The sequence below is a fragment of the Molothrus ater genome, chromosome 19 (assembly GCF_012460135.2).
Source record: "Molothrus ater isolate BHLD 08-10-18 breed brown headed cowbird chromosome 19, BPBGC_Mater_1.1, whole genome shotgun sequence".
Lineage (NCBI taxonomy): Eukaryota > Metazoa > Chordata > Aves > Passeriformes > Icteridae > Molothrus > Molothrus ater.
Window position 1 is genome coordinate 4058191 of NC_050496.2, and position 12512 is coordinate 4070702.

General features: G+C 43.3%; 1 protein-coding gene across 13 annotated transcripts in view; it reads left to right on the forward strand.

Annotated features, from left to right (window-relative positions):
* The window catches only part of TNRC6C (trinucleotide repeat containing adaptor 6C), a 105875-nt gene that overhangs the window by 50608 nt on the left and 42755 nt on the right, over nt 1-12512 (forward strand). For 2 of the 13 annotated variants that reach the window (XM_036394342.2, XM_036394344.2), the window contains exon 1: nt 8610-8788. The exons of the other annotated variants lie outside the window; for them this stretch is intronic. In XM_036394342.2, the coding sequence (XP_036250235.1) occupies nt 8764-8788 (25 nt within the window). In that variant the 5' untranslated portion in view covers nt 8610-8763. Of the gene's footprint in view, nt 1-8609; nt 8789-12512 lie in introns of those variants that run through there. 13 annotated transcript variants of the gene reach the window in all.

A 12512-nucleotide genomic window follows, 5' to 3' on the forward strand; every position in this document is an offset into this window, starting at 1 on the left:
AACAGGAGTATTCTCACTAAGAAGAAATACCTTATTGAAAGGAAGTTTTTTGCCATCCTCCTCGTAGCATCAGTAGGAACTGTTTTCCTTTCAATGTCTGTTTCTGGCTCCCTGGGTATTTAATTTACTGAAGAGTCTTTGCAGGTAAAAGTTCTCTGGGGAAATGATGGGAAGGAACAAAAAAAAAAAAAAAAAAAAATCAAACTGTTCCAGAAGAGTCAGTGTAGGTACCTGAGCCATGTATAAAGGGGAATTTTGTCTGCCTGAACAGCACCTGCAGTGTGGGATCCCTGCAGGGGCATTATAGGCCATGCCCAGGGGTAAAGGCAGACATGGAGCAGTGCCCAGGGCATTATAGGCCATGCCCAGGGTATAAAGGCAGAGATGGAGCAGTGCCCAGGGCATTATAGGCCATGCCCAGGGGTAAAGGCAGAGATGGAGCAGTGCCCAGGGCATTATAGGCCATGCCCAGGGTGTAAAGGCAGAGATGGAGCAGTGCTCAGGGCATTATTGGATATGCTTAGGGTATAAAGGCAGACATGGAGCAGTGCTCAGGGCATTATTGGATATGCTTAGGGTATAAAGGCAGACATGGAGCAGTGCTCAGGGCATTATTGGACATCCTTAGGGTGTAAAGGCAGACATGGAGCAGTGCTCAGGGGCATTATTGGCCATGCCCAGGGTGTAAAGGCAGACATGGAGCAGTGCCCAGGGCATTATTGGACATCCTTAGGGTATAAAGGCAGACATGGAGCAGTGCCCAGGGCATTATTGGACATCCTTAGGGTATAAAGGCAGACATGGAGCAGTGCTCAGGGCATTATTGGCCATCCTTAGGGTATAAAGGCAGACATGGAGCAGTGCTCAGGGCATTATTGGACATCCTTAGGGTGTAAAGGCAGACATGGAGCAGTGCTCAGGGCATTATTGGCCATCCTTAGGGTATAAAGGCAGAGATGGAGCAGTGCTCAGGGCATTATTGGACATCCTTAGGGTATAAAGGCAGAGATGGAGCAGTGCTCAGGGCATTATTGGCCATCCTTAGGGTGTAAAGGCAGAGATGGAGCAGTGCTCAGGGCATTATTGGCCATGCCCAGGGGTAAAGGCAGACATGGAGCAGTGCTCAGGGCATTATTGGACATCCTTAGGGTATAAAGGCAGACATGGAGCAGTGCTCAGGGCATTATTGGCCATGCCCAGGGGTAAAGGCAGACATGGAGCAGTGCTCAGGGCATTATTGGACATCCTTAGGGTGTAAAGGCAGACATGGAGCAGTGCTCAGGGCATTATTGGCCATGCCCAGGGGTAAAGGCAGACATGGAGCAGTGCTCAGGGCATTATTGGCCATGCCCAGGGGTAAAGGCAGACATGGAGTGGTGCTCAGGGCTCCCTCCCTGTCCTGCCCTGCCCTGCCCAGAGCCCCTCAGACCTGGGCTGGCTTCTTTAGGCTCATCATGAACCACAGCAGCACATTTTATGGTGTAATCAAAGAGTCAGGATTGCCCTACATGAGCATCTTGTATCCAGAAGATTTTTGATGTGAGTTCATGTCTGTAGCCTTTCTTGTTACAGCACCATATCCCTTCAGAGTTAATTTGTAATTATGCCTCCATGCTCCTTTCAGGCCTTATTTATAACTACTCAGGTACAAGGAATACTGTTAGAGAGTCACTGCCAGTCTCTCCACTCTAAAAATCACATTATTTTATCTCTTTATTCTCTTATCTTCAGCCCCTGTTATCTACTGCCTCGGCCTATCCAAAACACTTATCAGAACTTAACTGCAATGTCATGAATTAAAAAGGATGTTCTGCCAATGTAAGGCAAGTGGGAATTAATGGCCACTAATATATTCTTTGTCAGGTTTATCACCTAGAAGTATCAGTGAAGTGGATGAGAGTAGGGATGTTTTGTTTCTCTCTTAAGGTAATCTCTAAAACATTATAACTAGACAAACTGTTATGAAATGAAAACATTTCAAATTGCATAGAATATTTTAGAAATCTTACCCCTTGAAAACAGTCTTTTATTCATTGTTAACAATTATGGAACTGTTTTCTGAAGTACTTTGGAGTAGAATAGTTATTTGTCTGGAATGTCTGTCTTGAGCTACAGAGCTTGTTCTTGACCTGCCCCCTCTGTAATCCTTTCCAGGATTACACTGAAGGAAAGCTGTATCTCTAATTTATGAACAGTATTCTATTATCTAGTCCAGTTTGTCATTTTTAGAGTTGTGAATCTTTATCTCTTCCCTCCCCACTTTGTCATCTCAGTAAACAGGTGAGTAGTTAACTTCCCTCATTAAGGTGTGAGGCATTTTCCTATTAATTGAATTATTGGAATGATCCTTTGCCACGTGATCTAAAAGAATTAGAATCATTTCTGGAAGCTATCATGGGAGATTAAAAATAACAAGTAATAGAGATTTCTTAAGTTTCTTTACAAATGATGAATTTTATAAAGGAGTTTCCAGGCAACCAGTGTGTTTGATGATCATTAGAGCAGAGATCAAAAGAAGTAATCAGTTCTCCAAGATATCTTTGACTTTCCTGAAATTCAGCAATGTGAAACCACCATCTGTCAACTCAAAAGCATCCTGCAGGAGTCAGGGTGGAACTTGTGCCCATCTTTTTATTGGCAAGTAGAGAGAGTATTTTGCAGAGCAGATCCATATTATCTGTTTCCAAAGTCCAGAAAGAAATGAGAGCAAATAATTCCTGCAGTAAATCAGAATGAGTAAACACACCAGTGTTGTGGGAACTCGAGTTACACTCTTAATTTGTTCTATCTGTTGTTTGTTGTGAAGTGAGAATTTGACAGCAGTTAGAAACAGAGATTTTTTTTTCCATGTGTGGGCTGATGCCAGATTTTGTGCTGAACTTTGTTCTTCTTTTCTCTGGAGCTGGATGGTTTATTTTGTGTTTGAAGGTTTCTTTAGCTGCAGTTGAGAGATTCATGCTCATGGCTTGGTGTGGTGTGCGCCTTGAAGTGGGCAGCTGGAACTTGCTGAGTGCTCTTCTGTGACAGGTTAACTCTTCTTATAATCTCTTTGTATTAACTTTCATTTTGATGATTTTTTAGGAAGCAAGATCAAAATGTGCTGGTTACTGTTAAAGTCATGTCTGACAAGACTCATTTCAAACATCCAGTCCTTTAACTGCAGTTACTTCAGAATTCCCTCAGAATTTTATATGGTTGTAAAGTCAGATTTGGAGAGAAGTTTTAGAAAAAGATTATCATGCCTTCAGTCAATACAGTTGGAAAACACTGATAAGCTGTGACATACAGTTGTTTCATGAGATCCAGCAAAGTGATTGAGACCTTTCTGCTAAAGTCATGCTTGAAGAATTCAGCTTGAGCACTTCAGCTCATTGTGATTTGTGATGGATGTAGGTAAGGCATGCACGTGCCAAAGCAGTTCTGAAATATATTCATAAAGTTTAATTTCAAAAGTCTGAAATAAGATTTAGCTTGATCTCCTGGAGGCATTGCAAACAGGCTGAGCTTTGACAAACAAAGCACATGTGAAAAGTGCTTTTATGGAAATGATTTGCTGAACTTCACCTCTTTGGGCTCATATTCTGCAATTCCATTAGCAGTATATCTTTGCTGGCAAAACATTACTGTGTTTTTGCTTTTAGTTGGAAAGTTACACAATTAAAACCAGAGACTTTAAAAATGGATTTATTCTGGATCTCCCAGAGCAGAGTTTTTAATGTGTAATAGTTAAAACACTAAAAGCTTTAAAGTAGAAATTAGGCAATATTCATTCATTGTGTTTGCACACTTCCTATGTATACAATTTCACACTTTATATAGAAAATACCCTTTTAAAAAATTATCCATAATACCTGGATGATGTGCTTCATGGTGTCATGGCTGTTGATCTCAAATGGAGAAAGCAGCATGGAGGTGCTCCTTTAGAAGCACAGGAATTGGCTCTTCATGCTGCTGCAGTGGAAGGTGACTGTGTGTGACAAACACAATTCCATCCTGCAAGAACCTCCTGACACCTTCAATTCTTACACTCCTCTGCTGGCCACAATTTGCAGGGCAGTCCACTGTACATCACTGTCCACACATTTCTGTAATGTGGCTGTGGAAAAGTTCCCCTACTATTGGGATCAAAACATGGGAAGAATGACCAGAATTTGGCAAATTCTGGTTATTTAAAAAATTTGAAAAATTACCAGAATGAAGAATTTGGCTTGATTACATTTTTTGCCACTAGTCTCACTCAGTTGGTGCTGTTCAGGTGTAAGGGGTGATTGTGTTTCTGTCTTCTCATGTTGTTTCTCAAGGCTTTGTTCAGCATTTGGTGGCACTTGATGTGTGATCTGTGGCCCTGAAATCAGGCAGTGTTCCCAAGGGTCACTGGTGTCAATGTAGGTTCACACAAAAGGAAGTTAAAACATCACACAAGGCCATAAATGTAGCAGATAACACAGAGAAGGGATCTAACCCATGGTTCTGTCTCCTGGGTGAGGAACATTTTCTGAACTGCAGTGACAGGAAAGTTGTGGGAAGTGAGTCTCAGCTACTTTAGAGTTTTGTCTCCCATCAAAATTTTCAGAAACTCCTTATAATGCTTTGAATACAAGAAAATGGCAATCTCTGTGTAGCCCAAATATGGGCATTAGGAATGAAAAATTATGCTAAAAACTCATCAGTAAACTAATCTTTGGAACAAATTTTTCTGTATTGTGGATGTTATCTGACATCAGGCAGCAGAGCATGAAAAATAAACCTGCTGCTTCAAATCTCTTTGACAGTGATGAGAATTTTGCATAGAGAGAGAGAAAAATAGAAATCTGCAGAAGGATAAATACCTGAGGTGCTTTTGTAGTTTTGCTGTTCTCACTTTCAAAGAGTGAAAAAACTTGATGGCTCAAAGGTGGCTGCTTCTGCTTCAGGAGCTGCAGCTCTTCTCCAGCTTCACTGTGGATGGCTGTGCTGCAGGGACAGCCAGGGACAGAACTGCCCTGCTGAGGTGTCTGTGAGGAAGGAAAGGTCAGGAAACCGCCTGGCAAGATGGTCAAATGTGCAGGTGACTGTTGCTGATAGAGCATGTGGAGGCACCAAGTAGCAGGACCTGTCCTGATGGTGGAGAAGTAAAAGGTACAGCACAACTAAAGTCAAAGGGACCAGGGATAGGAAGGAGTTTAGTCCTTGGGAAGAGGAGAAAGTCCCAGTTGCATACTCAGGTCATGTGAAAATTACAGGAAAGCTGAATTTATACAGTTCAAGAATTATATTTAATGTTGCTAGAAAGAAATAAGGACATTTGTAGCAGTTTGGAGGGAAAAAAGCCCCAAAGAACAAAAAGCTGAGTCTTTCATAAGTGACTCAGTAGGACAGAGGGAACCACTGATGGGTGGCATCAGGAATACTTTAAATACCTTGCCCCTTCATCTGTAAACTTAGAACTAAAGCTACAGTGAGTTAGAGATTTGAGGAAATAAGAGTTTCCAGTTGTCTGGAAATAATGACATGTCACCATGTGCATCATTCCTCATGTAGCAGACTAAGCAGAGGAGGGATTGGAGCAGTGTGGTCACTTTAAGAGTGTGAAAACTACAAAAGAGAAAAAAGCCAACCAATGTTAAGAGGTGAGAAAGTTGGAACTGAGGAAGTTTAAATCAGTCAGAGTAACTATTAGAATGATCCTAGGGGAAAAAAAATCCAAAGCAGCCATTTCTGTGCATGTTGAACTTTACAGGAGAGAAATGCAGAGTCATTGGGGTTTGTGGAGAGCAGGTTATACCAAAGGGGATGGTTAAACAACAGCCTTCAATAAATTTTTGGTTGAGACCAACTGGAGAAGAGTGCTAGGCAACAGAAAGGCAAAACTACAGTATGGAATAGTGATGACACAACTGTATAATTGGGTAAGAAATAAGGGAATATAAAAGTTTCTTTATTTTGGCCAGAGCAGCTCTGCACCCCCATACAGATGTGTGGGTCTCACAGTGCATAAATGGGTCTGGTCACAAGGTAAACTTGATGAATGTGTTAAAAAGAGAACAGGCCCTGAGGGATAGAGGCAGCCCTGTTCCTGAGGGACCTGTGGGGAAGGCTTCTGAACTTTCCAGCTGGAGGGAGAAAGAACCACTTGGAAGAAACAAAGGAATGCAACAGGAATGAGTAGAGATCTTGGAGAAAAGCCTTACAAAGAAGGAAGGAATCAGAGCTCCTGAGTGAAAGGAAGATTGGAATTATAAATGCTGAGATACCTAAATGGCTGCTGCAGGGAAGGAAATTATACTTTCTATGTGCCTGTGATGGATCAGATAAGAATTTATGGGCTAAAATTTCAACAAGGAAGATTGAGGGGAGACATTAGGAAAATCCTGCTGTTATGAAAGCAATCTTGAGAAGTGAGATAGAGCACTTGGGAATGTGCAGGCTCCATTTCTGGAGGCTTTCTTGCTGGGTTGGGATAATGTCACCTTGTGTGTATCAGGAATAGTTCCTTTGACCAGGTGAGCAGGCTGCATCACCTCTCAAATCCCCATTTTTAGTCTTCAGGTATTAATAATTATGAATTTTAAATGTCTGAGACACATTCCCCATCAAAGTTTGGCCCAAGATAGGAAGAGAACGGATGAGCTCTGCCAGCACAGTTAGTTGGAAGCTGCACTTCATTTTGCTCCCAAGCTTTTTATTGGGCTGTGACTCATTTCTTGGGGTTCTTCTTTGCCTTTCTGTGTACCTTGACTAGTAAAAACAGTCCCTTTCAATAGATGCCCTATATAAGCACTTGCCTTCATAAATTGAAATCGATTATAGGAAGTTTATGTTACTTATAGGAAAAATACGAGGAACCCAGTTTTGATGAGTCATTGTAACTAATGGAGATTTCCATCATGTATAGTTAGTTTTAAAGGAATGTAATATACCACAACAGTAGTCCCACTTAAAGCTGTTCTTGCAAAATTGACTCTCAAGCTTAGTTCCTGGGTGCATTTGAAATAATTTTCTGAATAGAAACAAAACCAAACAGATTTGATTTCCATTTATCTGTTGTTTCTGAGATGAGGTTGAACCCAAGCAGTATTCAGAGACTACTGCAGAGAAACAGAATAAATGTCTTCAGGAGGAAACCAACTATTTTCAGGAGTCCTTCAGTGGAGCAGTTCTTGAGCCAAGAATAGCAGCAGCAATTGTGCCTCAGTGGTGAAGTGGCAGCGACCCTGAGAGTGTGGCCAAAGCTTTCAAGAGCCATGGTGAGATCCAGGACAGAGGGGCAACACTGCTCTGATGAGAACTGAAACAGCACAGCTGAAACGTGCCCCATTTACCACATCATTAATATGTATTTGGGGCAGGTAGGAGGGGAAATAATCGTAAAGGAGCGTATTGGGCATGCTGGAAGCTTGGGTGAATTAGCCATCAAGATTTGCACTGATAAAAGCCCTCTACGTGCAATTATGCATTTATGATGATCTTCAGGCCCTAAAAATCTAAAGCTGACTCCATTGTGAGTGTTCCTGTGCCTTGGAGGGAGCCGAGGCTGCCAGCCCAGGGTGTTCCAAGATGGTTGGTCCCACTGTGCAGCAGCACCCGCTCCTCTCTCCTCTCCCGTTTCTCCTCTCTCTCCTCTCTCCTCTCTCCTCTCTTGCTGCATTGTTCAGGCAGCTCTTCCCTGCCTCTATAAACAACCGTGCTGCTGATTAATGCGCTCGCATTTGCCACTTAGAGCTGGTTTAGATAGAGGCAGGGAAGTCAATAAGGGCTTGGCAGCAGTCCAGGGTACATCTGGGACTTGGGAGCTGCCGCTGGGGCAGGGAGGAGGGCAGCAGGCGGGAGCTGGGGCAGGGGAGAGGACGCTTGGCACAGGAAGGAGCTGGGGCAGGGAGGAGAGCGATGAGACAGGAGCTGGTACTGGAGCAGGGAGGAGGGCGATGGGCAGGAGATGGGGCTGGGAGAAGTAGGGGGCTGGGAAAGGGAAGAAGGCACCGGGCAAGAGGCAGGAGATGGGGCTGGGTGAGGGAGGAAGGCACTGGGCAGGAGGCAGGAGATGGGGCTGGGAGAGGGAGGAGGATGCCAGGCAGGAGGCATAGATGGGGCTGGGAAAAGGAGGAGGATACTGGGCAGGAGATGGGGCTGGGAGAGGGAGGAAGGCACTGGACAGGAGGCAGGAGATGGGGCTGGGAGGGAGGGGAGGACACTGGGCAAGAGGCAGGAGATGGGGCTGGGAGAGAGAGGAGGACCCTGGGCAAGAGGCAGGAGCTCTGGGGCAGGAGGAAGAAGGAGGAGGACTCCGAGCAGGGGCAGGAGGAAGGAGGAGGACTCCGAGCAGGGGCAGGCATTCGGCAACGCCCGCGTCTTCTCTTGGCTGACTTTCAAAAGCGGCAGAAAAGCAGCTACGGGCGCTAATTGTAGCCGGGTCCCGAAGTGAAAATGTTTTGTGACAGTTGAAAGAATTTAAAGAGGAAGGAAGATCGGTTTAGTGTCAGCTGCAATTAGATAATCAAAGCTTAAAAATCCTGCTCTGTTGATACCTTCACCTAGAGCCGGGGAGCGGAGCTGGGGAAGGGGGAGGAGGGCTGTGCGTGGAAAGGGCATTTCCATAGCCAGTGCAGCCGGGGCCCGGCCGAGCTCGCAGGTTGTCTGGGCGCGCGCTCGCACAGAGAGATTTTCTTGGCAGCTCTACAGGATGAGGCTTACACTGTACACAGCCGACATATTGAAGCCGGGAGCCCTGGAGAACGTAGAGGCAGGAGTAGAAACAGCTCTGCACACAATGTAGCGTCTCCTAGGATGGTTGGGCGGCTCCTTTCTTCAGGTATTTTATTACCATCAGCCCTTTTTAGAGCCAAAAAGAGAGAGAAAGTAACCCTAACCCTGAGAAAATAGCATCTGCTTCTGTTAAATCAATTTATTACATAACATTTCAGCGAGAGAGCAGCAGCACAGCGTCCTGAGCTTTTGGCTGCGTTTCAGGTTTGATAAAATGGCGTCTTCGCAGCGAGCTGCTTGTAAAGATATGTTGCACTGAGCAGAAAAATGCAATGATTTGGTATTTTCTACTGCTGCTTTTGTGTCGGAGAGGTAGCATTTAGTGGAATCTCTAGTAATAATGAAAAATCTTGTTTATTTTTTGCTTGTTTTCTTAATGCATTTGAAAGCTTTCAGCATCAGAGGGAAGGAACTACGTTTGAATGTCGTAGTGCAGAAAATGAAAAGGGGATAACAGGCTTTCCCCTGTGTGGGTTTAGCTATGGTTTAGTTTTAAAATAAATAAAGCTGCTTTATTCAATGCTTCCATCTCTTTTCTGCCTTTCCACATTATGTGTGCTGTGCAAGATTTCAGCTTCCTCAATCCATGAGACTTGTGAGTGAGCTTTTTAGGGGCTTCAGATAGATGCCAGTTTTCAAATCTGTCTCTATGCCTAGAGCTGGATGCAGCAGGTAACCTGAAATGTTAGCACTACAATGCCCAAATTTTCTGCCTTTTTATATTTTGTGTTTCAGAACAGATGCTTATGTCATGTTTTCTTTATGAAATTAGGCTACATTTGATTTAGCACTTAAAATGTTCCTGGCAAATTTAATTTCCTATTTAATTCAGATTCGGAAAAACTCATTTGTAGTATTTTAAAGATCTGCTCATGTTGAATTGAAAACTATATCTTGAGGGGGGGAGAGAAAATAATTTGCCCTTTTTTCCCTCCTGTTCTGACTCAGGATCACTAACCTTTATGTGCCAAGGAAAATCCCCAGTGGGACTGTCAGTGGCCCTTGGGATTTTTCTGTGTTCTGCATGTCAGAGCAGGGAGCACCGTCTGTCATCTGTCCTTTGGGCAGCACAGGGTGAGCCAGGGGGTCTGGTTGTTGTTACGTGACAGACGTGGGCTGAAAAATAAAACAAGTAATAAGAGAGGAGTCACAGTTAGATCTGATTTAAAATGGGGTGAGCACAATTTGTTAATAATGTTCCATTAAAAGTTCATCCCAGGCTTTGCCATTTCGTACCCTGTCTGTACTTTGGTTCCAAAGTCAGCTGAATGTTGTGTTATAGTTGGGGAGACAGGGTTTTACTGCACAGCATTTGAACTAATTATTGCAATAGAAGCTATGGAGATACCGTTACTTTTAACTTAGCTGAATAAAAAAAATTAAATATGATTGTAAATGAAATTTTCAGAGGAGGAGGGAAGTTTGGGGTCAGTTGCTTGTGCAGGCAAAGTATTTTCTTTTCTGAGAAATGCATGCAACAGCTTCTCCCATTTCACTCTACTCATTTTTTGCATTTGTAATCTATGTAAACATTAAACTGATTTTGTTACTAATTATTCATTACCCAACACAGCCAAAAATGTTTTCTGTTTTTAATAAGTACTGAATTGAAGCTGGTCAAGTATGTTGGCTACAGTACGTAATAACACTAGCAATCTCCTCCCACCCCATTAAGGATATTATTTAAAAAAACAGCAATCCAAAACAAAACAACTCCCTCATGCTATTATTTATACTGCTCAGAGCTGTGCATTTTCCAGGTCATGTGTATGGTTGCAGTTGGACAGAAGTTCTATGCTTGTTAAAAACAAATTTAAGCCATTATCCTCAAATTAATATTTCCTTCCTGATGGCTGAAGAAATGTTGTTGACCAGGGGAACGATATTTCATAAAAGATGCATAATTAAGATATTGAAACACAAAGTATTAATTTAAAAATAGTTCTCACTTTGTGGTGTCCCAGCACTAGGATTTGCTAACATGGAATACCTGTGGTTTCTGTTCCTTGTGCCTTGTTTACAGGCTTTGCTCAGCTCACAGAGGAGGGATAGAAATGCTTCTGGTGGACTCAGTGCTTTTATTTCACATCTTTGCATAAATAAAGAGGAACCCATTCTTAAGAATTTTTAAAATGGGTTTCCCATTTCAATCTTAACAATTTGAAAAGAAAAGAAAATATTGTGAATTTCTGTGAACAGTTAGTTTCCTAGAAAGTTGGAGTAAATATGCATTTTCAAAAAAAAAAAAAAAACAGAAAAGTTCTTGATTTAATTGTATAAAATATTTTGCATTCATTATTTTTCCGAAATGTTTAAGGTCGTTACAGATTAAGTAAGACTGTGCTACTCATTATTTATTTCATAGCAGCAAGCCCCTTCTAGTTAAAATGGAAAAAAGCCTTTTTGTTATTTGCTTCTAGAGACAAGAATATCAAACGTACATTACTCTATTCAAGATCTGTATTCAAACTCTTGGTTTGTCTGACAGCTAAGCCCCAGTTTTTGCAGGTTTCTGTTCATGCTGTGAAAATTTTTTTTCCCATTTTCTTCATGTGTCCTTTTTCTTGTGAGCTCTATGACAGCACCCATGGTGTTACAACCGCTTGTTCCAGTGTGTGTTGGACACTCTGAGGTTGTTGCAAAGTTTTTTCTGTGATTTTTGAGCCGTGACTTGTGGGAGGCGGCAGCAGGACCCTGCTGCTGCTCCAGGGGGGATCCCTGATTTCACACCCCTCCACAGAATTCCTGTAATGCCAGATTAGCCTGTGGGTATTGCTGGGGGAATCATCTGAGCCTCGGGGAGAGCGGCTGTGGGACAGGAAAGGGAGCACCTGGATTTGCAAAGCCTTGGGAAGCCCAGGGGTTGGAGCTGCTCGTTCCTGGTGGGATCCTGCCAAGCTGTGCTTGGCCAACCAAGCCCAGGCACTTGGCCATTTTCTACTCTTAATATGGACATCTCTTTGGTTTTATAGTTCTTCTCCATCATGATTTTATTTTCTTCTTAGATTCTCTTACTGTTCCTGAAGATCTGGTCTCGTATTTAACGACTTGTTTTGCTCCCTACTCTCAGCAATCATTCTATTTTTCATCTTCAGTCCCACCCCTTCCCTTTATTTTGGCTCCTAAGTGTTCTCAAATTTGAGCACCGCTTTAACCACCATCTTTGGGGGAGAGGAGAAAGGAGCTGATTAAACAAGCAGCTCCCTTTGATCTCATCAGCCATGGTGCTGTTCCTGTGAGCGTGGAGACGTCCTGGGCGCTCTCCTGATCCTCCTTCCCCAGCGTGCCCTGCAGGGCTCTGCTGGGGCAGCACCTGCACACAGAGCTGAGCTTTCAGCTTTGAGGAGACCTTTCATTGGAACAATGGATTTCCAGCCACTTTCAAATCCTTCTGTAGAGGCTCAAACACAGCTCTGAGTCGCACCACCCACAGGGTTGAATAAAATCTCCCGTAACTCCTCTTATCTGATTCCTTGGTTGCCTCAACTTCTTATCTTCTGGCCTGGCCTGCTGCTGCTTTTTTCCCTTTGTTCATTCCTGCTCTGCTAAGAATGTTCCTCGGCTCATTTCTCTGACCCTGCTGACCCTTTTTAAGTCCTTGCACAGCCTGCCTTCCCCTTCCGTGTCTTATCTGGGATTCAGGTCTCTGTTTAACACCTGTGTAGCAAATCTTAGATCATCAGGGAAATGTTCAACGTGCTGTAGCAGTGGCTGTATCCATCCAGGAATAACAGGGTGCTTTCTTCCTTTCCAGCCATTGCATGTAGGGG